Below are 27,127 nucleotides of genomic sequence, written 5' to 3'. Positions count from 1 at the left end.
AGAGAAGGTTCTAGAATAGGGAGTTGTCTCTTTGCCTACCAATTAGAAACCAGAGGAACAGTGACTAGAAAGTTATGCATGGGGACTATTTTAACCACCACCTGAAATTCTAGGTGAAATGTTAGACATATTTTTGAATTTGACATATTTTTGACATAATTTATAGAAGTTAATACAGAAAGCATTCAGAGTTGATGCCTGCTTCCTCTGCAGGCTAGTCTAGTGTCTGACAAAACATCATTTTCTTTTTATGTCACAATTTGTGAACAGCTCCCTAGAATGACCAACCACAAAAATGTACAGCATTCACTTCTGGAAATCATTCTGCTCTGATTTCCTGTGATTAGGCATCTGTGACAGGCCTCAGTAACCATTTTTTTGGCGGGGATAAAATTTTGTGTAGTCTTCATAAGAATTTAAGTTCATAGTTGTGCTATGATTTTGTCCTAATAAACTTTGTCCTAAGTTTAAATACTTAGCTGGGCCACTCACTGCACTGTGCAGGCTTGACTGAACAGACTACTTGTTTCTCCATGTCAGAACCATCTTCAAGGCATGAGATTTATAACCTATTATAAGCTACTGAAGAAATTAAACGACTATGTTACATTGTCCGGAAATGCTACTTGAGAGGAGTCTGAAATGTTTTTGTTATCACAATATTAGTGAAATGAACAATTTGAGGATTTCTTTTGATGAGGTCTGCATTTTTTAGATCTGGCATCTTTGTTTAAAAACAAAAGAAACAAAATATCATTGTTTAGTTTCTGACCTCAACAATACAATATGGTAACACTGTTTCTTTCCTAAAGGTTTTCATATAGTTATCCATCTGAGAAAAGTGCATTTTCTAGGTGTACATAAGTGATGAAATGGAAGTAAAGTTCCAAAAACATCTATGTGCATAATGAACATTGTATGGGTTTAAAATATAAGGATTTGCAGCTTTTTAAAAAAAGGTCTAAGTGTTAGAGTTACATACTCACTGTCTTATGAGGTGAGATGTCAGAGAATGTTAAATGTAGTCTTACTCAGGGAAGGAAGGTGTTGGCCAACTCAACTCAGCTCTGTCGTGCAAGATCTGCTTTACTGTTTTGTGTCTCAGTAGAGAGAGAGAGAAAACAACAAAATGCAGTTTAAATCATCACAGCTGGAGTCGGATGATTCCTTGAGGTAGCGGAGAGAGTCCTGGCCTAGTAATGAGAATACAATTATGTCTGTAGCTGTGAACTTCTGGTTTCTCTTCTCTTGAGTTTTGTCTTTCAGCTAAACATATTACTCCAATGAGTTACTGCCTAGAGACCCAATCAAACAAAATAGACAAGAATTGAGCTGAATTAGGATAGTGGCTGATGTTGGGCTTTGGTACCGGGGATCGAACTCAGGTCCTTGCGCTTGTGAGGCAGGCCACCGAACCGCTGAGCTAAATCCCCGGTCCTCTGTTGCCATTCTTGATGTCTTGGTGTGGCCCTCAAGGTTTTAGCTATCACAGTTTGAAAAGAAGTCAATGAAAGAATTGACATTCTATCCCCGCCCCTCCTTTTTTGGTAGTATTTTTCATAATAGTGTGTTGTGCAAAGTCAAAGGAAAACTACAGATCATGCTGCCAGAAGAAAATCATCTTTAAAACTGATTGTTAGGATGCCCTTTTAAAAATTAAAACTAAAGAAAGAACAATCCATATTACTGTAAAAGAAAAATGAATAACTCATCAATTTAGAATTACAACATTTTCCAGTAACACTCTTTTTGAAGTATACCAACTTTTTTATTTAGGAAAAAATAAGCCTGTTCTTCCAAAATTTGTATACTTTCAAAGTTTTTCAAAAATATTTTCTATAGTTTATTCTCACTAAATCATTTTTTTTTTGAGAATTGTGATGGAGGTTATCAGTCCTATAGGATGAAGTTGACAGTGATAATACGTTTAAGAGCTTTTCTATTTTAGATAATTAATATTAGAAGAGAGCAAAATTTTAGGTAATAAAATGTGTATTTCAATAATAAGACTAATTCCAATGCAAAAATTTTCTAAGTCCTATGTTCTGTAGGTCATTTTAGAGAATAGCTTTTCTATTAATTTAAAAATCCAGCATTAAGCTCTACTTTTAAAAAGTTACTTTCAGAGCCTGGTGTGGTGCATGCCTGTAATCCCAGCACTGAGGAGGCTGAGGCAAGAGGATCGCTGTGAGTTTGAGACCAGCCCGGGCTACAGAGTGAGTTCCAGGTCAGTCTCAGCTACACAGTGAGACCCTGTCTCAAAAACCAAAAAAATAAAAATTAAAAAATGAATAAAATGTTACTTTCATAATACTATTTTGATTTAGAATATAGTTTTATCTCTTAAGAGAGGAGGGGATAGAAAAATGAATAATGGCTGCTAATATCTGTTGTAGATTTATGTAGCAGGCAGTTATTATAGAGATAGTTTCTAATTTAAATGACTTCAGATATGTAGTTAAGTTTAGATTTTCAAGAAAAAGCATTCAACTAGTTTTACTCAATTTCACACAAAAAAGTTCTTAACTAAATTGCAGTCTCTACAGGTTAAAGATTTTGCTTGCTCTTTTCCTTGTTGTGGTCTGAGCACTTAGAGCTAGGGCTAGAACATAGTCATTTGATAAATAATTGTTGAAAGACTAAATCAGATCAATACTTTTGGTAAAATGCATAGCATGTCTGTTTCCTATTATCTGTTTTCCAGATAACAGAATTACATTGTAGATCACTAATTAGCTCCGGAATTCAGTAATGTTGGTTGGTATGTACTTGTGTTAGAGAAAATTCGGAAATTTCAATAGATTGAATTCTTGAGCAACCTTTATGTGTCTTACCAAATTCACTGCTACTTTGATTTTGGAGAGTAAGGTATAATTTTGGTTCAGAATGTACTTGCCAAATAAAGGTATAGTAGAGGAATCCAGTTTGTGTAGAAGTGCTCTGGTTTGCTTGATCTAAATAATGCATCTCTGTAAATCCAGTTATGAGCTAATCCAGAGAAAGAAAGTCCAAAAACAATAGGTACAATAAGGTACCGATTAGGTGAACATTTGTTGCAATGGGTAATTGGATGATTATCATTATAATCGTGTACTACAATGATGAGCTTCTATGACCTTATTTTACTTAATATCATTTTTAAAAATGTACTATAGCCTTCTGTAATATGAGGTCTAATTCTCCAGTGCACTTTCATATTCTTTACCTGAGCCCACTGAGAAAGATCTGGGAAATATCTGCCCCATAGAAAAAAACATACTGTGACCAGTTGCTTTACAATGAGCAGAACACAATTAGGTGGCTGTATGTTTCTAGATAAAAAAAAGTATCCATCTTCGGCATACAGTGGTACTCTACATACTCTTGCTATCAAAGCCATATTTTAATAAAAATATCACAAAGTGATTCTTATCTGTTTATGTAAAGGTGTCTTCAATTCAGAAGGAAGTCACTTTTAATATGAGTTGATCTTTGAGAATTTCAGTTGAGAATAATTCCTGTTTTTTTTTAATACAGAGCCTTTCTCCCTTCTTTTCAATATAAAACTTTTACTATTAAATAATAATGTTAACATTTTTATTTGAACACTATCACATTTTCTTTGATTACAGTATTTCAGTTATATTAATAACATTTCAGTAATTACTGCTAAGTAATATCTTAATTCAAAGATTTAAACAAAACTTTTAATTGTGTAGAAATAGATTTAATGTGAGTTTGCTAATCCTACTCTAATTTAGACATTGTCAATACTATATATATGTATAGTTTCTCCTGAATCCAGAATTTCCTTGGGGGCATTTTATTGCTTTCACATTCCTTCTTACTCTGTTGAGTCTAATGAAGTTTATCTGTCCTCTAGGTGACCTACAAACGAGATCTGTATGCGGCTGAATCGATTATTAAGGGTATGTTTGCCCTTGTAATTGTCAGTTCCTGTGTTTCAGAAAATGTAAGCCTGTTCTGAATTTCTCATGACATTTTAAATCCCAGCTGTCTCAAAGCTTAAATGTCTGTGGGCCACTGAAGTCTATGATTTGTTTTTAGAAAATAATCGTATTTTGTTTCCTATTATGAAATATCACATAGGGCACATTGATTTTAATTTTTACCAAAGAAATACTTTTAATTTAAGTATGGGACATTGGTACTATTGTGAGTCAACAGTGAAAACTGATATTTTAATGGAATTGTAAAGGAATCATGAGTTTACTGCTAAGATGACTGCTCCATCCCCAAAACATCCTACCAGTGCCTCCGACAGCATCTTCCTATGAGAAAAATATTTTTAAATTCCTTTTTTGTTTGGATGATGACTGCCATTTTGTTTTGTAATTTTAGATACTACATATGACAAATCATTTCTTGTTTTTTTAAAGCACAATGAGTAAGATCCCAGTTGCACAGAGATTGTTCTAATTAATAACCACAAAATCCTCATTATTGTCCTTAATACTGTGCTAGGAATATAATGAAGATGTAGAAGGATATTTCTGTAGTTTTGCCTTGTCTATCATTCAGTCAGATTTCTCAACCAATATGTCAGCATGCAGCATACTGACATTTTAGATCTTGTAGTTGCTTGACTTTAGTGCTGTTTGGGAATTGTGCATTGCATAGTAGCATGCTTTACCTCTGCTTAATAGAGAGGAAGGACCCTTTCCTCTCTCACCTGTTGCCTGATTGTGTCTCTGATATTGTTAGATGTCCCCTTGGTGATAAAATTGCCCCTCACTGAGAACCAGAAGTGGTTACTGCAAATGGTAAAACAAGTACAGTGTTCTATAAGAAGTTAGGAATTGACCATCAAAATTAGATTTTAGATAGAACTATAAATGCTCAAGTTTTGATTGAGAGGTAAACTAAATTCAAACATTTATTGAAGTAGAAGAAAATACTGATTCTGAATTCTGAATGCATTAGTTCATTCTGAAAATTTTGGTAAACACCTTAGCACCTTGTTTCTGATAAAATTTATCAATTGGCTTCACTTGCAGAACCCTAAAATCTCTTTTTGATCATGACACTGTTTTTGCAGTTTATACTCGAGTTCTTTGTTCTTCAAGCATATTTAGTTTCAAACCATTAGGGCACTGTAATTTGTGTATATAAACAGACCTTCTCTAACCACAAATCAAAATGTTGACATATATTTACATATCAACCAGGCAATGTGTAAATATTACTTCAGAGAGGTTGACTAAACCATGATGTAGTTGGTTTTGCTCTCAACATAAATATAAATCTCAGTTCAGTTTTGTTACAAACTCATATCTGAAATACTTAGGTAAAATGGAAGTGGACTCTTTGAACTGTTGGAAAGTGGTTCACCTGAAGAGTCTTATGATATAAAAACCTGTATTTTAACTGTAATTGCAGAGACTTTGACTTTGGAAATTGTTAGAGAGAATGTTTTTCTTATTAAATATTTGAAAAGTGTATTTTATGTCAGGGAAAATAATCATGTTGTCTGGATTAAAGCAGTGCTTTATGTTAACAAACTCCAAGGGTTTCTTTGCCTTCTAAGATTTGTGTTCTAAAAACTTCCCAGAAGACTCTTTTTTTTTCCCCCAGCTTTAATTGAGTTTATTGGTACATTTTAGGGACACAGTACAGTTACATTCATTGTTGGGATCTTGTACCTCCATATGACAAGTCTTGATTCTCATTTTTTTCCCTTACCCCTGCCCTCCTTTCACCCCCTCCTCCCCTACCCATCTACAAACACTTTATTTCCATCTTTTCATTATCTCACATTTGCTGCTTGTACTTAGAGGACCCTGGCTGTGGTTATACCCCAGAGTAGTTATACTGTGGTTCACAGAGGACGTGAAAGTAGAATTCCTGGTCCTACCTTATCAACAAGAATCTGCATTTTGAGTAGAATTCTGGCTGATTACTTTGTACATTAAATTCTAAAAGCATTCCTTTGGGCTGCCCCTCAGCTTTTTGTAGGACCTTTCTTTCTAAAATACCTCATTGCGTTACAAACTTTAAATCTTACTCTGCTGTACCAGTCCCAAATGCTTATTTGCTCACTGGAAGTAACCCCCTACCTTCATGCTTGTACTAAATACCATTTCTGATAATTGAGATATTTCCAGACTTAGGAAAAAGAGAACTTTTGGATTACAAAATATTGAACTCCAAAATATAGATACAAGACTATCTGAGCTATATATTCACCTGTTTTACCTTTCTGTAGTGCATTGATTATGTTTGTCCAGAGAAAAGGAATGGGTAGGGTAGATACAGATATTTAGGGATTCACTGTGAGGACTTGGATCACATGATTTTGGAGGGTAAGTTCATGATCTACCATCTGGAACCCTGAAAAGTCAGTGGTTGGTGTCTGTACAATCCCAAAGGCTTGAGAAGCGTTAGACCCAGTAGTCTCTGAATTCAACCTGGGACTGAGGACAGGAGAAAATGAATATTCTAGCTCCAGAACAGGGAGAATTGCCTTCCTCTGTCTTCCTGTTCTAGTTGAGCCTTCAGTGGACTGGAAGATGCCCATCCTGTTTTCTCTGCTCTGTCAACCCACATGGAGGCTAATTGCTTACAGAAACACTCTTATAGACATTTCCAGAAATGTTTTACCAGATATCTGCATTTTCCTTAGTCCAGTCAAATCAGCACACACATTTAACCATCACATCTAGTAAATATTCAAATGCTTTTCTAAACACTCCTCCTATTATGTAATACTTATTCGGCACTTACTTTGAGTTAGGCCTTGTTTGAGGCATTTTAGTGTATTGTCTCCTTGTCTTGAAGAATTCAATGATGTGAGTGTTAGAAGAACTCAATGATGTGAGTATTACTGTTACTATGTTATAGTGTATTTAAAGATTATAAGGCAAACATTGCCTTGAAAAGGATAGACAGTAAGTTCTTAACTGTAAGTCTTTGCCTTAGGCACTTTACCTCTTTTATTACATATCAGTTTTCCTTCTTTTTTCTACCTTAGTAGAGATTTTCAGGTTCTCTTACTTGGAAGCTGTGAGCCACACTTTTATTTTAAAATTTGGAAAGTTTGTACTTTTAGAAGCTAAAGCACACCATATATTATATCACATTAGGATTTGGGACCACCACAGGATGAAATTTATGGTGCATAAATGTTTAAGCTCATTGTGATAGAAATACTATAGAACTGCTAGACAGTTGAGGTTTAAGGAGTGATTTTGCCAAACAATTTATTAAAGCACTTAGTTTTGTTTTACGTTTTTTTGTTTTTTTGTTTTGTTTTGTTTTTTTTTTTTTAGATTTTAGGATTGCCCACAATGTAGGACGACGACATTTCAGATTACAGTTCAGTGAAGGTGGAAAGACTGTCAATACTTTTGTTTCTTTTTCTTTTTTGGTACTGGGGATCGAACTTGGTCCCAAAGTGCCCTTGAGCTTGTGAGGTAGACACCATAACCATGGAGCTAGATCCCTAGCTCCTTTTGTTTCTTTTGTATCCTCTAATATCAAGTTGCATGGAATTGTGTGATATGCTAACAAGTGTAGCTAGTTATTCTTTACTCTAAAGCAGTGGTGGCATGCCGCAGCAGGCAGCTATTACTGAAAGCTCTAAAAGGTTTGCCATCACTGCTCTAAAGGTTTAAATTGTGGAAACATATGGCCTTCCTTCCCATCTTACTGGTTACTGTACTTGCTTTGAACAAGTGCATATTTGGATTCAGCATATCTATTCTTATATCACATAACTGCTTTTTTCTTTCTTATTAAATGTAGGAAAATTATAATGTTTGAGTGTTCCTGTGTTGAGCTTTGCCAGGACTTTGAGCACATAGTGCTTGGGTCAGGTGCTTTATACATATTATCTCATTTATTCTTTACAGTGATGTAAAGTAGAAATCACTGCTCCCATTTTAGAGGTGGGAAACCCGAGAATCAAGTTAGGTACTTTCCTCTGGATCACACAGTTGGGAAGAGAAAGACCCACAATTTAAACTCAGGTCTCTGCTGTCCTTCATTCTGATGCTATTCTGGAACCTGACTGTATTGTGCCTCTGAATCATTCAGGTGTCACCCACTGTAGTCAGTATCAGCATCCATGGGCAGTCCAGTCATTCCTGAAGTTCATTCTGCCCAGCTCTCATTCCTTTGGGTTAGGAGCTAGGCCTTCAACTGACCTGATGAAGAAGGATCACACATTTAAGACCAGAGATCTTACCACCCAACTGCTTTTCTGAACACACGGTATAATCTTTTAGAGAGTGATTGTTGCTGGCATCACCAGTGTGTGGAAAACAGATACTAGTGAGACGACAGATCTCTAGACATTCCCAGAGAAAGAATAAAAATCCAGTATCAGAATACTAGTTTTTAAATGATCAGTAGCGTACTATTTATTTATTATTTATTTATGATACACTTGGCAGTTTAATGGTGATTATATAGATATAACAAGTTTTTCTTTTTTGGGTTGGGATGTTATTTCATGCTGTGATATGAGTCTTAGTGTTCTGTAATTTGTCACTATTTTATTGATAATTTATCTTTCAGAATGTAAAACATTGCTCAGACAAATGTCAGATCTCTTGTATTTAAGAGCGCTTTGGAGTTTCCCCTATACTCATTACTAGACTAGTGTAAATGCATTTTGATCTGTCTTAATTTATATTCAGGTCAACAATTTAGATATTAGGAAAAGCGATTGCATTTCATTGGTATTTGACTTAGGTTTCCTAATTTTAGGCAACCTTTTGAGGACAGTCTCTATCTAAATTGTGGTATGTGTTAAGTGTGGTGATTAGATGAATTTCAACTTGATTGACTTTGTGCAGCACCCCTGGGATAGATGGAGCATGCTTCCAGGTGTGTCAAGGTGGGTCATAGAGGCACATCTTAGCAGTGTGGCCTGTGTGCCTGGTTCCTTGCCCTTGTCTATCAGGCCTTCCCCTACTCTGCCACGAACTAAGCAGTTTTGCTCCGCTGCCGTGACGTGTCAGCCTTGGCTCCAGACAGTCATGGGCTGAAACCATAATCAAATTAAACCTCTCCTCCTTTACATTATGGGTTTTGGGTGTTTTTCAGTGACAAAAAAAGTTGATTAATACACTGAGCTTTCAAATCTGTTTTTTATCTTGCATTGTTAATTTTTAAAAATCTGAATTTATTCTAGCATCAATGTTTACATCTATTTCCACTTACGGAAATTAAAAAAACATGTAGAAAAGCAGTACTTTCATATTTGTCTTTCACAAACTTTCTGTTAATATGTAGTTAATCATGAATTTCCGGCTATAAGTATATAGTAGTTTCAATCTTTTCTTTTCTTGAAATAGAGAATAGCCTTTGGTCATTGTTCTTTAGTGTTTAACTCTTCCAAGCATCTCCTCCTAAAATTAAAACAAACTTTTCCAGAGTAGTGTGATTAATTGGTGCAACAAGACATTGGGCTGACTGATAAGTTGGTAAACATCCACTTTACAAAGAGGCATTGTACTTTGGTCTTACAAACTGGTTGAGCCCACCCAACCCTGCTGTACATGCTCAGGCGAACCTAAACTATATTAAAGTGGTAACAGATGCCAGAAGTAACATACTTTATCAAGATTTACATAAGCCATACAAACAGTTCCAACCCACACTTGATTTAATATTCTGACCATATCCTGGCAAAAGGGTCAGTATTCTTCTAAGGCAAAAACTCCTTATGGATTTTAGAAATAAAAGATTGTGTTTATTTTCTACCACCATTCTTTAGTAACCTTCTAATGTATTCAATTTTGTGGATAAACAGTGTTGTAAAGCAATTTCATTTTATACTTTCCTGGATATAATTATGCAGTCCCAAGCAACGTTATGTTATAAAAACCGTCTGTAGCCTTTTTTTTTTGTATATGGTGGTTTATATAAAAATAGAAAAATAAAAGTTAAAATTGAAAATTATTGGTTTTAACTGGCTCTAGTTAAAATTAGTTAATAGTAATATATAAAAATGTATGCCTTTTGTCAGTCTTTATGTAATTTTTTCCATTTGTTAAGTATTTGTCTTATTTTGAAGGGAAAATAATTAACTTTAATTTCTTTGATATAGAATATATCTTATTGGGTCAGAAATTTACATTTTATTCAGAAAAACACTATTTTTGAAAATTGATGATAAAGTGGATTCCATACAGTAATTATTTAGGAAGAACAAAGATATATATGTATATATGTGTGTGTGTGTGTGTGTGTGTATCTATATATGTATATATGTATATGTATATATATATATATATATATATATATATATATATATATATATATATATAGTCTCCCCATTTTTTGTATAGATGTTGAAAATTACACTGGTAGGAAAGCAAGTGAGTCCTTTTGCATTAGTAACTTGAAAGTAGCTGAATATACTTTTAAATTGGCTCTTACTGAAAGAAATGAAGTAAAATCACATGTGAATAAATATGGGTCATTATTGCTGAGGTTTAAGAGGACTTGTGTCTTCTCAAGCATGTGAAGAAAATCAGTGCTTTAATTTCATAGTGAGCTTTAAATAGTTTCACTTAGAATTGTGATTTTAAGTGCAAAGTTGTTTTGAAACTTTTAAATCAAATTAAAAAGATGTTAAAAAGATGAATGCCATTGAGTCAGGTTTTCTCTGTCTGTAACAAGGCCATGCTCTGTGTCTGGCTTTTCTTGTTAAATACTCACTGATGGAGCCTCTTATGTTACTAACGGTGTGTGTTTTGGACAATGCAAAGTGACGGCTAAGATTTATTTACAAATCTTATTTTTTGATGTTTCTGTTGCTTTTGACTGATACTTAATTTCCCATTTTCTCATTACTACCCAAACTTCTTTGTACATTATGGCTTTTGCTCCTTACTCTCTTGAAAATAGAACTGTGATTGTATCTGATGTAAGTATGTAAGAACATTTGCGTCAAGCTTTAATTAGTGAGAACTGGGAGGCTGCAAAATGATTTAAAAGAAATTTGGTTTCCTTGGAATTTATTGTTCAAAAAGATGTAAATTGAAAAGTTAAATGTTAAGGTCAAGATGAGAAAAAGTAAAGTTCACTTGCTTGTTTAATCTTATAATTTTCTTAATTTGTCATCAGTGAAATGGTAATTTGTGCATGAGCACATAAATCTGTCATTTTCACAATTTTGAAGGCCACAACGCATTATTAAATAACTAGATAAATAGGACTTGATAACAGACAAAAGCCAGCTGCTTGCACTTCATTCTGACAGAAGTAGTTAAAAAGCCCCAATTGTGGCATTTATGTTCAAAGCAATAATACATTTATAAATACTCTGATGAGTCAACAACTTAGAAAATTACATTTCTTTCAAATTTATTTTTTTCAACTGAGAAAATATACAAGAAAGGCAAAAAAGTTTGATCATCCACTTGGAAAACAGTAATATGTATACTGCTTACACATAAGGACTTGTACAGAACACAAAACATCATGTGCCTGCCTGCTCCTTATTTTGAGTCCTAAGATAGGACATCTCATTCTGCATTCTGTGATTCACTTAAAAATGTGTTTAAGATCTGAGAGTATAAAACATCTCTTATAAAAAACCTGCCTTTGTGTGTTTACCATTCAGTTGAAGAATGCACAGCTAGCAGTACAGCTAGCTGCTTGGAAGAGATCTTTGACTTTGTGATGTGAGTGCCTGTGGTTCTCTGGCAAGTCTCTCTTTACTGACCCTCTTGTGCACTTGTCTTATAATCTTGGCTTGTTGGCTGCTTTCTCTTTATTGCCTGCCATCCCTCTTCCTACACTAATATCCTATTACATTGTTCAGAGAAACTTTAAGCCTCTTCCTATATGTGAAATTGAGACAGAGCATCAAGGCACAAGTGGTTGGTGATTCTAACATCACTTTAAAATCATTGAGGGGCAGAAAATAGACCCTATGATTGTCTTTTGATTTAAGGAACTTGCTCGGAGAATGAAAGCACTGCTCCCGTTTCGGATGGATCAGAGCATTGGTGTGTAGCATTTTGACCTGCTGCAGCCATGTTGAGTGAAGAGGGACTTTCCTGGGCTGCATACCTTATACATAATATAGTTAATTTGTACAAGTGACAAGACTTTATTTTTATACTTTTATTATAATATTTTTAAAAGAGGGCAACATAAACATAAAACTAGTGACATATTTGACCTAATTTTGTGAAACTAATATATCAGTGTCTAGTTCCATGGAAGTGGTAGAAAATCATAGTGAGTTCTCATAGAAAATTCTGATCCATTATTCTTTTCATGTGCTTCGCCCTTGAAAGTAGTTGTTCACAAATGTATGTACTTGCCAAAAAGTGATGACATGATATAAGGATGAGTGTAAAGAGTAGGATATTTTTCTCTCAGAACATATCTTATAAAAGTCTAGTAATGAGAGATGATTAAATTTTTCTTTGAGTTGATTCTCTCATTGAAACTTTGTACATTCCACTTAAAAATCTGCAAATAATGTATTTATGTTGACTATAACTGAAGTCACAAATATACCAAAAATTTTTTTTTTCAGAAATCTTAAAGCGTTTCTCAGATTTCTATATTCATAGAGAATTCATTTTATTAAATAACACACAAGGTTCAGTTTAATAAGAAATCTTACCTGTCTGCCTAATAACAATAAAAACCTGTCTTCACAGGCACGTGGCATGTGGGCATGTGGAAATACTGGGACTGGTAATTGCTCTGCTTTATTCACCAAGTCACATAAGGACAAGCAGTGATGGATATACCTGGGTTTCCTTTTCGTTTCCTGTATATGGTGGACGTAGTAGGCAGAGTCAGTGCTGCATGGTTCTCTCCCCTACACAGAGTTCTGTTGTCACTGTGCAGTTTGTGTTTGAGCACTGCACAATTAAGACGTGAAAAATATTGCTAAAAACTACATAACATTAAAGTTTACAGCCTTGTGTGGTCACATGAAGCCCAGGAGGCACGAGTTGAATGCCACTTGATTAGAGCTTGAAACTTCTTTTCAGAAATGGCTACTTTCAGATTTGGTACAGTTCTTGTTTAAGTAAATACACAAACACTTTGATTTGAGAGGTCAGTACAGTGCACAGAGAAGTCTGGTGGAAGAGTATCGTGGTGTTAAATGATTTAAAGAAAATTAAAGATTGATGTGTGGATTTTTGTACATGCTTGCTTATGAAACTAATGTAATATGCTTTATTTATCTGAAGAAATAAAAGGACATTTAAAAAAATGAGCATGTTACAAATTTTGTCCTCTTTTATAAACATTCAGATTTGTATGCTGTAACTCATACAGCTTATGAAGGAATTTATTTATAATAACACTGGACTCGAACATTTGTGGAATGACATTGTATATACCCTCATGCTGCTTACTTTGAATCCAAATAAAAACTGTAGAAGTTTCAGATCACAAAGAACATTGTACCAGGGATGGGAAGCCCTGAAGAAATTGTCTACTTAGAACTTGATTGAAACTTAAGAGAATTTCAAAGGATTCTGGCAGATGGAGCTGTGATATATTTCTAACTTTGACTTTCAGGATATCAAACTAGGTGTTCCTTGATGTACCCTGTGGGGACATGGTTAGAATTCTGATATTATTTCTCTCTTTTTGCCACCATCAACTTATTGAAGAAATAAGTAGAAAGAGAAGCACCCTCTACCCGAGTCCCTATGTCTTCCATCAGTTGCAGCTAATATAACATAGTAATTGTTGAATTGAAAGGTCCTATGCAAAGAACAACTAACCTTCCAGGAAGTTGTCTCCTCCATTTTACATCTGCCTGTGCTTCAGTAACTGTGATTTGCTTTGGTATTTGAGTGTATTGTCTTTTCTAGTACATTGCCTACCAGTGAATTAGTCAAGGCTTCTAGTTCTATATCCCTAAACATTTGATTAAGAGTACTCTTGGGGAGTATTCTTAGCTCAAAACTGGTTAATATAATTATACAAATGGGAGTGTGTTTTTGAAATGTAAATGCCTGAACAATATTTATGGTTTTGGTACAAGATGGCTAACATTTTTGTTAGATAAATAGTTGTGAACTACAATGTTATGTTGTGTGATTAGAGAGACATATAATAGGTACTTTGATTCTGTCATGTTCAGTTTACCTAAGGTGCAATTGATTGTAAGAAATGTTTTATTTTATTTATTCATTTATTTTATCTGTTTTTTTATTGTTAATTGAGTTTATTGGTACATTTTAGGGATACAGTGCAGTTACATTCATTGTTGGGATCTTGTACCTCTACATGACAGGTCTTGGTTCTCATTTTTTCCCCTTTTCCCTGTGTAAGAAATGTTTTATAGACTAATAAGAAAGTAGGCACTTCCTACCTACCAAATACAAGGGCCTGAGTTCCATCCCTGGTACCAAAACAAAAAAAAGAAAGTAGGCACTTGAACTGTAAGTTTTATTTTTATGTAGAAACTATGTTTTATATCAAATAAACTTTTATATTTAGACAGATTTTCATCTCACTTGTTTATATTTAAGAAGATTTGAGTAGGTTCTGTTTTTAGGTCAGGTGGACCAAGATACTTATTTTCCCCATCAAATAAAGCTATAACACTTGGAAGGAATACATAGACTAGCCATTGGACTATTCGAGGTAAACAGTAGCAGGTAGATTAATGAAAAAAGACCAGATTTGACATCCTGCCTTGGCAGTGAGGTTTAGCATTTTATTTCCCTGGATCTGGAGCAGCCCCAAAACTAGAAGTAGGTATCAGACTAGACAGAGCTGTAAGAGATGCCTTCTGAATCTTATCAGAGGAGCAAAAAGCATCTTGCTTTGAGAAAAAATTCCTCCATTCTCCTCTTCCTTTTTCTCATACTCTAATATTTTATTCCATGTATAACCACAGCAGCAGTGACAGTGACAGTGACAGCAGTGGAGGCTCAGTGGAACCTAAAATCCTGAGAGAAGAAAACATTTCTCTTTGATCTGAGTTGCTGTGCTGTGTAGGTGGGGTGAGCACCATTACCGTTTCTTCTTTCTCTCTTGTTGCTTAAGTCTGGACACAAGTGTAATCATTGGGAATGTGGGGCAAGTAATGTCAAACCACCGAGTACTCAAAGGGATGTACTAGGGAAAAGGAAAGACAGGAGTTGTTGTGGTAGAGGAGCATGAAAATTCATACATTTCTTCATGAATTTCTAACATACTCTTGTAGTGAATTTAACCCTGAGCATCCCCCCATGGACTTTAAAAATTGAACTAAGAAATAGACCAGGTCCGACACCATCTGCTGAGAGGTTGATTCAGATGGTATCATAAAAATTTGGAAAAATGGAATTATGTTTCGAAGTGTGACAGAAGGTGGTTAAAATTGAGGCCTGAGAGAACCTGGGTTGAATTACTGTTAAAACAATACCAAATGGAATAGAATCCAGAGTTTCACACCAAAATATAATCTAACAGGATAGTTCCTCAACATACAGAACATTATCCAAGAATTAGGGAAACCTGAACAGACATTAGAAAAGGAAATTAATAGTCTTTTGTTGGGAAGGCACATATATGTAGTTATCTGAAAAGTTTATGAAAGCACTGATTGTAAAAGAGCTACAGCAATTCGTGTGAAAGATGAAAGAATCACAATGAATAAGAAACATGAGGAACCAAATGATAATTTTAGAACTGAAAAAAAAAGTCCAAATTAAGAAAAAACACTTGCTGAACTGTCTCAGTAAAAGGATGGAGATGACAAAAGTTGAGGTGAAGTCAAAGTGTTCTGTCTGAACAACAGAATAAAGATAGATTGGGGTTAGAAATGAATGATTGGCACCTGTGGGGGACATGAATCACTTCCGTCGCAGAAGGAGGGAGAAAGTGCAGTTCAAGAGGAAGCTTAAATTAATTATGAATGAAAACTCCCAAATTTGACATAGCACACAAATTTACCAATTTAAGAAGCTTAACTAACTCCAACCTGATAATAAAAAATCCAAATCCAGATACTTATTAATCAAATTGCTGAAAACCAGTGGCACACTTAAGAATCCTGCTAGTTGCTAAAGAGAAATGGGATACTATGCACAGAGGAAAAGGGATTTGCATGATAGATTGCTCATCAGAAACTATGAAGTCCAGAATAAAGCTGAATAAGATTTGTAAAGTGCTACAAACATGCTGTCAACCTGGTATTTTATGTCCCACCAAGACTATTCTGCAGAAATAAATGAGATATTTTCTCAGATGATGGGAAACGAAGAATTCATTACCCCCAGATGCACTGTAAAAGAATGTCTAAAGAAACTCTTTCCAAAGAAGGAAATGCCAGAGGAAACAAGGAGCATGAGGAATTAAAGTGTAGCAAATACCTGGCTGACTAGATTCATCAAATTCTCTTTAGTTTTTAAACCTACTTGACGGCAAAAAGCACAGATGTATTTTCTAAGGAAAATGTAGGAGATAGCAACATCTTTGTAAACATCAACATAAAGCAGGTGTGGTTAAGGGCACTGTATCATGGTTAGGCGTCTGCTTTCCATTTGACATGGGGAAGTATTTCATGTAGATTATAGTATGTATATCATGCATATGACTTTGTATATCATAATTTCTGGAGCAAATGCTAAAAATTTAAAACAAAAATGACCCAAAGATTCAGTTTTATACACAAGAGAGATTTAAAAACACTAAAACAAGCCAACATATGCCAGACATGGTGACTCACACCTGTAATCCCAGCACTTGAGACATGAAGCTACAGGATCACTGTGAGTTTGAGGCGAGCCTGAACTGCATAGTGAAATCCTGTCTCAGAAAAAAAACACCCCCAGAAACATAAAAATTAAAAGGAGATAAAATAGAAGCAGAAGAAAACATAAACAATTTATATCCAAACATAGCAGTTACAGAAAATGTAAATTGTTCCAGCAGCACACCAGTTAAAAGGAAAAGACTTTGTAATATTATATAAAATATGGAGCAACTGTATGCTCCCTAAAAGACCTCACCTTCAGTATAATATAAGTTTGTTAAAGGTTAGTGGAAAAAAATACCACACATATGCTATTCTAATGAAAACTGCAGTGGTTCTGCGGTCAGCCAAGGAGAGTAGCACATGGACGCTTTCCTGTGATGAAAAGGGATGTCCCATCACACAGTCTGGTGGCATTGTCCATTTGTGCTGCTATAGCAGAACATTACAGGCTGGGTAATTATGAAGAACAGAACTTCATTGTCTCATAATTTAGGAAGCTGAGAAGGTGCAGGTGCGTGTCTGGTAAGCTCCTATTAGTGTGTCCTCTCACCTTGTCCTTATATTCTAGGAGAGCAAGCTATAAAGAGTGTTTTTCAATTTCATGAAATCTAATTGTCTTTTTTTTTTTAAACTGTCTGTGCATTTGGTGTTGTATCCACAAAGTTTCTATTAAATCCAGGGTCATGAAGCCTTTGCTCTGTGTTTACTATTAAGAGTTTTGTAGTTGTAGATATTATATTCATTTTCAGTTATTTTTCAGATATGGCTTCAGTGTTATTACAGGACCATTTATTGAAAAGACTCTTCTTTCTCTATTGAATGATCTTGGCTCCCTTGTCAAAATAAAATGACCAGGGGTTTATTTTTGGGCTTTTCATTTGATGCTGTTGATCTTTATGTCTGTATTTGTGGCCATACCACCCAGCTCTGATTACTGTAGTTCTATAGTAACTTTGAAATCAGCAGGTTCAAATCCACAGGTTTCATTCTTCTTTTGTTTGGGCTATTCAGGGATCCTTTGAAGTTTTATATAATTGTAGAATGGCTTTTTTCTTTCTCTGAAAAAAAAAAAAACCCAAAAAACAAAAAACAAAAACCAGAAAAACCAAAAAACCAAAAAACAAATCATTATGGGCACTTTGATGGGAATTGCTTTGAATCTGTGGACAGTTTTGGGGTAGTATCAACATCTCAACACTGTTAAATTTTTCAAACCATGAACAATGGATTTGTTTTTATTGCCTCCTTGATTATTTCAACTATGTTTTATGATTTGTATTGTGTAAGTCTTTCACTTCCTTGGTTAAGCTTTTTTCCTGAGTATTTTATTTATTTTGATACTATTGTAAATAGAATTACTCCTACAATTTCCTTTTTAGGCTGCTCATTGTTAATATATAAAAAGAAAATAATTTTTTTGTATTGTCTCTGTTTTCTGTTTTGCTGGATTCATTTATTCTAAAAGTTTTTGAATCGAATTATCAAGATTTTCTACATATAAAATCACTTCATTTGTGAAGAAAAAATTTTTTATTTCTTCCTTTACTATTTAGATTTTCATTTTCCTTTATCTAATTGCTCTGGCCAAAATTTTCAGCACTATATTGCATAGATGTGGCTAAAGTAGCCACCCTTTTCTTATTCCTGATCTTAGAGGAAAAGCTTTCACCTTTTCATAAAATACAATTGGAGTGTATCTTAACCAATATTCTTGGGACCAGAAATATTTCTGGCTTTTTTATTTATTTGGAAATATTTGTGTGAACTTTGCAAGTTGAGTACTTAAAATCTGAAATATAAATACCAAACTGACAATCTATGTCTTTATATTTTCTATTTCAAATCTTTAGGTTAGAGATGTTCAACCTGCACTAGTAAACTAATTTAATAGCTTACAGACAAGATTTTATGCTGTGACCAAGTGGGATAAATCAATACAAATATGATTGCACATAAAAAAGCAATTGCTGTAATATACTGCGTTTCCAGAATTTAAAAAATGCTTATTACATTACCATATCAATACAGAAAAATGATCTTATAAAACTTAGTACAGTTCCATGATAAAATGTCAATGAATAAAAGGAAATTATCTCAGCATAATAAAAGCTATGTATGAGAAAAGTACAGTGAACACTATATTGAAATAGATTTTACTTAAAAGAGGCTAGTGACATCGTTATACTTACTAGTAATATTGGATTGACCAGAATTTAGCCTTTTTAAAAAGTACTTAGAGCTTTGAGCCTTATATCAATAAAAATACTCTTACTTGTTATTGCATGTTTTCATTAGTGTTTCTATTAAGGTAAACTTTGGAAAGTTCCCCAGCCATTTTACTAGTGTGATAATACAGGTGTTCATGTATCTTTGTGACATGCCCTTCACATTCTCTTATCCCTTGATTATAATGGTATTTTGGAATTAGTAAAACTAGCATGGGTAAAAGAACTAGTGCACATTCAAATAATAGTTTTTTTATTTTTGTAATATCTTAATGTTAAATCACAGATACAGGAAACCAAATAAAACTTGTAGCTTAAATAATACTTTACATAGCTGCATAATCATTTAGATCAAGAATAGAACTTTGGACGGGGATTTAGCTCAGTGGTTCTGCCACCTGCCTCGCAAGCACAAGGACCCAAGTTCGATCCCTGGTACCAAAAAAAAAAAAAAAAAGAATAGAACTTTGAGGGGCCAGGGATTCAGTTCAGTGACACTCTGCCTTGCAAGTGCAAGGTCATAAGTTCAATTCTCAGTACCCCCCCAAAAAAAGAATTTTTCCACCCAAAGGAAAAAAACCTTTCCTGAACATTCATCCAGTTAGGACCTATTCCTTCCTCAAAAGTATTAGCAAAAGCTATCCAGATAGATCTTATAGCAATCTAAAATCACAGTTCATAGGAACTCTACCACATTTTTTGCATTTCTAAATACTTGTTCTGACTTGTATCTCTATATCCCCCAAAACTATATACTCTTAGGTGGGGCTTTTCTGTGCTTACTGTATCTAGGGTATATGATACTGGAATTTAGGGTATGTAGTATTGCATTAGTCCACTGATTGGAATTAAGATAGTCCTAGGTGTGGCTGAATGGATTTACTGAAGAGAGAAGCCCCACCCAGGATTTGGGTGACACCACCCAAAAGGCTTGTAGCCTAGATGGGATAAAAGGAAGACTTGCTTGCTGCTGCTGCTTGCTGCTTTGATGCCTCTTGCCTGCTTTGCCATGGATGATTTCCTCTGTGATCCCCCTCTGCCATGCGACCCTTTTTGGCCTCACCAACTATGTAGTGAAACCATGAGATGAAGTAAACCTTACTTCTTATAACTTTGGGTGTTAGGTATTTTGTCTTCGCAATGAGAAAAGTAACTAAGACAACATTGTTGATTATTCATGATTTTTTAAAAAAGACAAATTACATTTAAAAGAACCAAAGTTCAGACTGATAGCATAGTATCCAATGAAATAATAATATAGAACTTCCCAAATCTTCTGAAAGATATGGACATTTAGATATGGAAGATATTTAAAGCCCAAGCAAGCATAACCAGAATACTATAGAACTTCCCTCTGTAACAGTGAAATGTGAAAAGCATTGAAGAAGGAAAGCTTCAAGAAATAAGTGCCAAGTCATTTAGAGAAGTAAACCTGTCAAAATAACTACAAACTTCTTTGTGAAAACCTTAAAGACCAGGAGAACATGAAGTGATGTATTTCAAAACCTGAAGAAAAATAACTGCCAGTCTAGATTACAATATCCAGCATAGCTATGCTTCAGAATCGAAGGAGAAATACAGCTCTTCCAGGGTAATCATAAAGAAATTCATAACCTCTTCATCAGCATTGCACAAGATTCTTAAAGGAATCCTACATACATAACAAGAAGAATAGATAGTCTATTAGAAAAACCATCAAACATTAGAAAAATGACAAAATGGCAGAAATTATTATGTACATTTCTATAATAATTTTGAATGCAAATAATCTTATTCCATGCAAACAGAATACAAAAGTGAGCAGTGATAGCTTGTCTTAAAGGGTGCTTTAAGACAAAATTAGCCACTAGAGATGAGGACAGTATATATTGGTAAAGAAAAACAATCCACCAAGAAGATATAATAATTGTAAATATATATGCATCAGAATTTGGTGCACTCAATTTCATAAAACAGTTAATACTCAAAATAAAGTGGCAGTAAGTTCCAATATAGCAAGAGTTGGAGACTCCAGTACCCTACTCTTACCAACAGACCAGTCATCCAGATAAAAAATGAACAGAAAATTCAGAGTTATACTACACCCTAGAACATATGGACATCTGCAGAATATTCTGTTGAACAACTGCAGAATACACAGTCATTTCAGCAGCTCATTCAGTGATCTCCAAAGTAGATTATACTTTAGGTCAGACTAAAGTAATAATACACAGGATCAGTGCAGCAAAGAACTGGTTATTTTAAAAAATAAATAAAATTACTAAACCCACAACCACACTAACCAAAGCAAAAAGAGAAAAACCAAATTACAATTAGAGATCAAAAAGGGGCTGTTAAAACAGACATCACTGAAATCTAGAGGATCATGAATGAATATTTTAAAAACCTATATTCTAGTAACTTGGAAAACAGAAGAAATAGACAAATTTCTGGACATAATGACCTATAAAATTTGAACAGATCAATAAGAAATAATGAGAGTGAAGCAATAATAAAGTTTCCCAACAAATGGGTTTACTGCTAAAGGCTCTCATACTATTACATGAAATAGAAAAGGAAGGGATGCTTCCAAACTCATTCTGCAAGGCCGGCATTACCCTGATACCAACAATAGACAAGGACACAGCAACAACAATTACAGATCTATAGGCCAATATCTTTAATAAACATAGATGCAAAAATCCTTAATAAAATGCTTGCAAATTAAATTTAACAATACATTAAAAAAGATCACGCATTGTGATCAAATTACTTTTATTTCAGGGTTGCAAGACTTTGAACACATTCAAGTCAACAAATGTAATACACTGTATAAATTGAATCAATGATAAAAATTACATTGCAGGGGACAGATAATGAGGATTGAGGCCTAATTGACCTCTGTAAGCACAGAAGAGAGGAACAGCAAGCTGTGCCTCCTTTTGTAACATGTACACAAGCTAGCACGTTGCAAGTTCCAGTGAAGAGTCAATACAGCTGATATCTGAATGTTTACCTGGGTAAGTGCTATAGATAATGAGAGGCGGATGAAACCTCTTAACTTTGCTTTCTTTGGTGTCTATGTGACTAAAAAACGAGGTAAGCCAAATGCTCAAGTCTCTTTGTCCATTAGCAGCAAAGAGCCCCTGACCCCCTCATTCCACATTGTCTTTGTGTATTTTGTCATTCATCCTCATTGGTCCCCTCAATCAGGATAAACTCATAGGCAGGTTCCTACATACATAAACATCTCAGTTGACACAGAAAAAAACCTTTGGCAAAATTCAACATCCCTTCATGATAAAAGCCCTGAAAAAACTAGATATTGAATGATCATAACTCAAAATACTACAGGCTATATATAATAGACTCACAGGCAGCATCATTCTGTGTGAAGAAAAATTGAAAATATTTCCTCAAGATCAGGCAGTGATGTCCACTCCCACCCATCCTATTCAATAAAGAGCTTAATATTTTAGCTAGAGCAATTAGGAAAGAGGAAACAGAAGAAAAACAAGAAAAAATTAAAGTTATATTATTTGTAGATGAGATACTGAGAAAGCTCTAAAGATTCTACCAAAAGGCCTTAAAAAGTAATTCAGCAAAATGGCAGGATGCACATAAACATTTAAATAATTAAAAGCTTTTCTATGCACCAAAAAAAGAAGCAAGTAGGTGACAAATCAGGGAAACAGTTTTATTCAGAATAGCCTCAAAAAATTCAAAAATATTTAGGGATCAAGTTAAGTAGAAGGTAAAAGACTTCTACATTTAAATCAGAGAAGGTTGGAAAAAGAAACTGAAGAAGATAGGACAATATGGGAACAATCACAACAAAAAAAAAAAGCCCCAAAATCAAATAGTCCAATCAATAAATGATCCAAAGAACCGAGCCAACATTTCTAAAAAAAAAAAAAAAATAAAACAAGTAGCCAATAAGTATGTGAAAAAACATTTAACATCTTTTACCATTAAGGAAATACAAATAAGAATAATGAGATTGCATTGACCACAGTCAGAACGGCTGTCATCAATATAGAAAACATTAAGTGGTGGTGAGAAAGCAGAAACAACCCTGCTACACTGCTGATAGGAATGTAAATTAGTATAGCCTGTATGGAAATAGGAATGGAGATTCCTCAAAAAAAAAATATGTATCTATAGAGAGAACTACCATTTAATCTACCTTTGCCACAGGAAATAGGAGGAGATTCCTCAAAAAAAAAATATGTATCTATAGAGAGAACTACCATTTAATCTACCTTTGCCACTTTTTGGTATGTAGCCAACAGAATTAAAGCCATATTACAACATATTACAAGGTTACCTTCATGCCCATATTTATGTGGCACAATTTACAATAGCAAGATACAGAACTAGCCTAGGTGCCCATCTACAGAAGAATGAACAAGGAAATTTGGTATATTACACAACGATGGGTTATTATTCAGCTGTAAAAAATGATTTTGTCATTTACAGGAAAATGGTTGGAATTGGAGATCATCACTTTAGGTGAAATAAGCCAGTCAGACAAGTATATTTTCTTCCTAATATGTAGAATCTAAAGAAGATGACATGAAAGTAGAGGAGAGAGTATTTTTAGGCAAATAGAAGGGAATAATAGGGATGTATAATGGTGGGCAATGACAGAATGAATATAATGAACATATGCACTGAAATCCAGCATTTTGTAAAATTAATAGGCATCAATAAATATATGTTTAAAATGAATGACCCTTTAACCTCGTTTCACTAACCTTTATTTTTCTTACAATTTTTATTTTGTTAAACCTAGTGCATTTGGCCAGTATGTGCTCTTTTTAAATCTTGAGTACATATTCACTAACTGTGTTGTTCTGTATTTCTTTGCCTTGTATAAAGTAGCTGCTGGAGCCTGGAGCTTGATCAGATTAGGATTCTGCTTTTTAAGCAAGAACAGAGATGGTGTACATTTTTTATCAGATGACACCCTACCGATGATAGCCACTGACAATTAATTCTTGCCTTTTCTAATTGGAGGCAGGTGCAAATAATATTTTAATATAACGATTAGTTTCATATGTCAGAATATTTTAATGAATATATTTCTTATAATCTAGTTGTACAATAATACAGCTGACACTGGCAATATAAATGCTTGGTTATTTTTCTTTCAGTTTTCAAATGAATGAGGAGAAAGCATGCAAGAATGGCATAAGTAATTTCTTCTGCTCTCATTTTAGTCCCGTAGAATAGCTGTGTATGTATCTGTAAACATTTCTTGGAATATGAATCCTTTTTCTACTACTCAGAACTTTGTGAACTACTGTAAACTTTGACAAGTTACTTCATTTCTCCGAAATCAAGTTTCCAGAATTTGTTCATAGACACATAATAATATTGTTCCTGTAGGGTCATTATATCATGTACCCCCAGGAACATAGAGTATTTTTTTCAGATACTTTTCTTTATTAGTACTTGTTTGCAGCACATAATGTTTACATTCCTTGTGGGAAGTTGGTACATGCACATAACATGTCTTAATTCCTTTCCTTCCCTGCCCTTTTTGATAAGTGTGTGATCGTAATAGAGGAATCTGTTAACTGGCGATATTATTTTAGCTGCTTGCCTCATCTTTGCAAAAATCATTTTTACTTGGTCAGTGGTTATACAGAACACATTTCATAAATTTACTCATATAAGAAGCAGTTTGGGTCAAATATTCATTGGACAAACTGTTGATTCTTCTTTGGAATTAAGCTTTGTTTCCTTTCTCCCTGACATACTATAGAATGTCTCCTTAACTGGCAGCTATAAACCTCCCTCAGATTTGTTTGCTGTAGAGGGGGACTGTGCATCTTTTAGGAAAATGATTTCCGCAGTATATATTGCTGTTATACAATTTGTATTTTTATGTCTAGCCAGCTCAACCTACCAAATTTGAGGAAAATCAAACTATTACATTATTAAGTAAGAGTTCAAACAGGGACTTAGTTGTATTGAATTGGAAATCTAGAGGAGTGCAAAGGAAAGTGCTGGACTTTGCCTGGCATTTTTGCACTGGAGATATAGCTTTTAGCTCAGAGTGAACTGTCTGAAAGGTGAGAATCTCTCAGATTCTGGGAGACTCTTTATATATATAGATGCATTGAAGTGCTAAGCCAAATGGTTGTCACTGCCAGTCATTTCCTGTCAAATTCAAAGTAAGATCTCTTACTTCTGTTGGTTGTATGATGGCTGGACACCCACACACATCATGTTTAATGCAGAGGTTTATTGCCTTGTGTGATAAAGGATTCAAAGACACCTTAGTATGTAGTATAGGTCACTCTACTTGGTCTGAAACCCAAACCTCCCTGGTTGTGGCCAAGGGCTATAGAAAGCAGTTGAGCTTAGGTTTCAGCAAGTAGGGATTTATTCTGTACTTTTTTTTCAATGCTAAATTTTAACTTTTTTCTTTTTAATTTCAGAGAGAATTTCACAAGAGATTTGCATAGTTATGGATATGAAAGAAGAAAAAGAACATGTAGGTCATCTTCTTGAAGCAGTGCTAAAAAATGAATTACACGTAAGTATTCAGACTAAGTTTGATAGACTTAACTTGATTTCCCAAAACTCTTGCAGATAAAGATATCTTCCCTGAAGAAGTCAAGAAAACTGAATTCAATGCTATAATTTTCCCTTGATGAGATCTTCTGGTCTTTAACATTTAGGACTTGAAATGAACTTCAGCCTCTTTTCAATTCCTCTGCAGACTTTTTTTGATCCTTGTGTGAATTCCTGTAGAAACCTCTGCTTGATGCTTTTGCTTCCAAGCAAAGGTCCAGACTTTTCTCGAGTGCCACCCTGGGATTGACCACATGCTAGGGGTTTAGCAAATTGTATTGATTGTATGAAACAAGAGCGAGATTAAGAAGATGGGTGGGAATAAAGAAATACAGATGGTGACAAAAGATAGGAAAATCAGGATATTGAGAAAGTAAGTGTATGCAATTTTTTTTTTTAATTAGTTAACTCCTTAGTTAAACTCCTAATAGTAAGGCTAGGAAAATAGAAGAAGCAGTATGTGTGAGGGTATCCACGGGAACTATTTTACAACTTTTGCCACTAAAACTTCCATAACTTTTATGACTATTTTGAGTTTTGAAGTATTTTGGTTCCTTAATGCATTTTAATTTTTCTGCTTTAATTAAAATGTCAAATTTATCAGAATAGGATCAACATATTCTGTACATTTGTAATAGTACTTTGTAATGTACGTGATATACATTTCTAGTCAAAACAGAAGAAAAATCATTTTAGTTAACTATGCCATTTTATGACATCACAGTTAGAAAGCACTGGCACTGATATTAGACTGTACTTGGCTGTCACTTACTTTGCTTAATTTCTTTATCTATAAATTGAATATATTAAAACATTCATGAGGTATTATCAAAACATAAGTTGAATAAGTTTAAAAATATTATTACAGTAAAAGATACTACCCACTCAAAACACTTATCCTTGCTTTGAACACACTTATTCTTGCCACTTTCTGATGCAGTTCTGGAAGTCCTCTTTCATAAGTGTTTTTAGGAGATGGGAACAAAAATGCAATGATGCTACTGAGTGCCATCATACAACAGACCGGCTTGTATAAATATTATAGTGTGACCTCATGGAACTTATTCACCAGATCTGGCATTGGGTCACTTCTGGCTCTTCTCCAAAATCAGAATGACAGTGCAAGGTAAGTGTGTTTTAATCTTTTCAGGACACTGAGGCAGCCATGACACCTCCAAAAGAGGACCTTCCAGAACTACTTCAGAAGGTGGCAAAAAGGATGGGATAAGTGCTTTGGAAGCAAGGGACAACATTTTGAGGGGAATTTATGGCATTGTTTTCTTTTTTACTAGAATAATTCTTTTCAAATTTAAACATTCACCTCATGTTTTAATCACACCTCATAGTCTGTAAAGGTGGTAGGGGTGAACAGAATATATTCAAAGTACTTATTCTTTGTTATATAGGCAAATACATATTTAATACTCACCATAAACCCATCTTTTGATAACCCTAGAAATCATTTTAGCTGTCTAAAACTAGTCCTCTAACAGATTATCTACAGAGGGCTCAAGAAGCAGTGTTCCATTTCCATGTCAATAAAATTATTCCCTGGCTCAAAATCTTTAAGGTGATTTTACTTAGATTAAAAATAAAAGAACACAAAATACCTGGATTTTTTTTCCTTGAGCATCTTAAATATGCAGCCTTCTTA

At 34.3% G+C, this 27,127-nt stretch overlaps 1 protein-coding gene across 4 annotated transcripts in view; it reads left to right on the top strand.

Moving 5' to 3' along the window:
• Crppa (CDP-L-ribitol pyrophosphorylase A) overlaps positions 1 to 27,127 on the top strand; it is a 249,539-nt gene that overhangs the window by 70,479 nt on the left and 151,933 nt on the right. For all 4 annotated transcript variants that reach the window (XM_010643342.2, XM_033757037.1, XM_019210534.2 and 1 more), the window contains exons 5-6: positions 3,863 to 3,908; positions 25,338 to 25,435. In XM_010643342.2, the coding sequence (XP_010641644.1) occupies positions 3,863 to 3,908; positions 25,338 to 25,435 (144 nt within the window). The remainder of the gene's footprint in view (positions 1 to 3,862; positions 3,909 to 25,337; positions 25,436 to 27,127) is intronic.

The sequence above is a fragment of the Fukomys damarensis genome, unplaced genomic scaffold (assembly GCF_012274545.1).
Source record: "Fukomys damarensis isolate Sample0158 unplaced genomic scaffold, DMR_v1.0_HiC HiC_scaffold_4, whole genome shotgun sequence".
In the NCBI taxonomy this organism is placed as follows: domain Eukaryota; kingdom Metazoa; phylum Chordata; class Mammalia; order Rodentia; family Bathyergidae; genus Fukomys; species Fukomys damarensis.
This window is presented reverse-complemented; position numbering and strand designations above follow the sequence as displayed.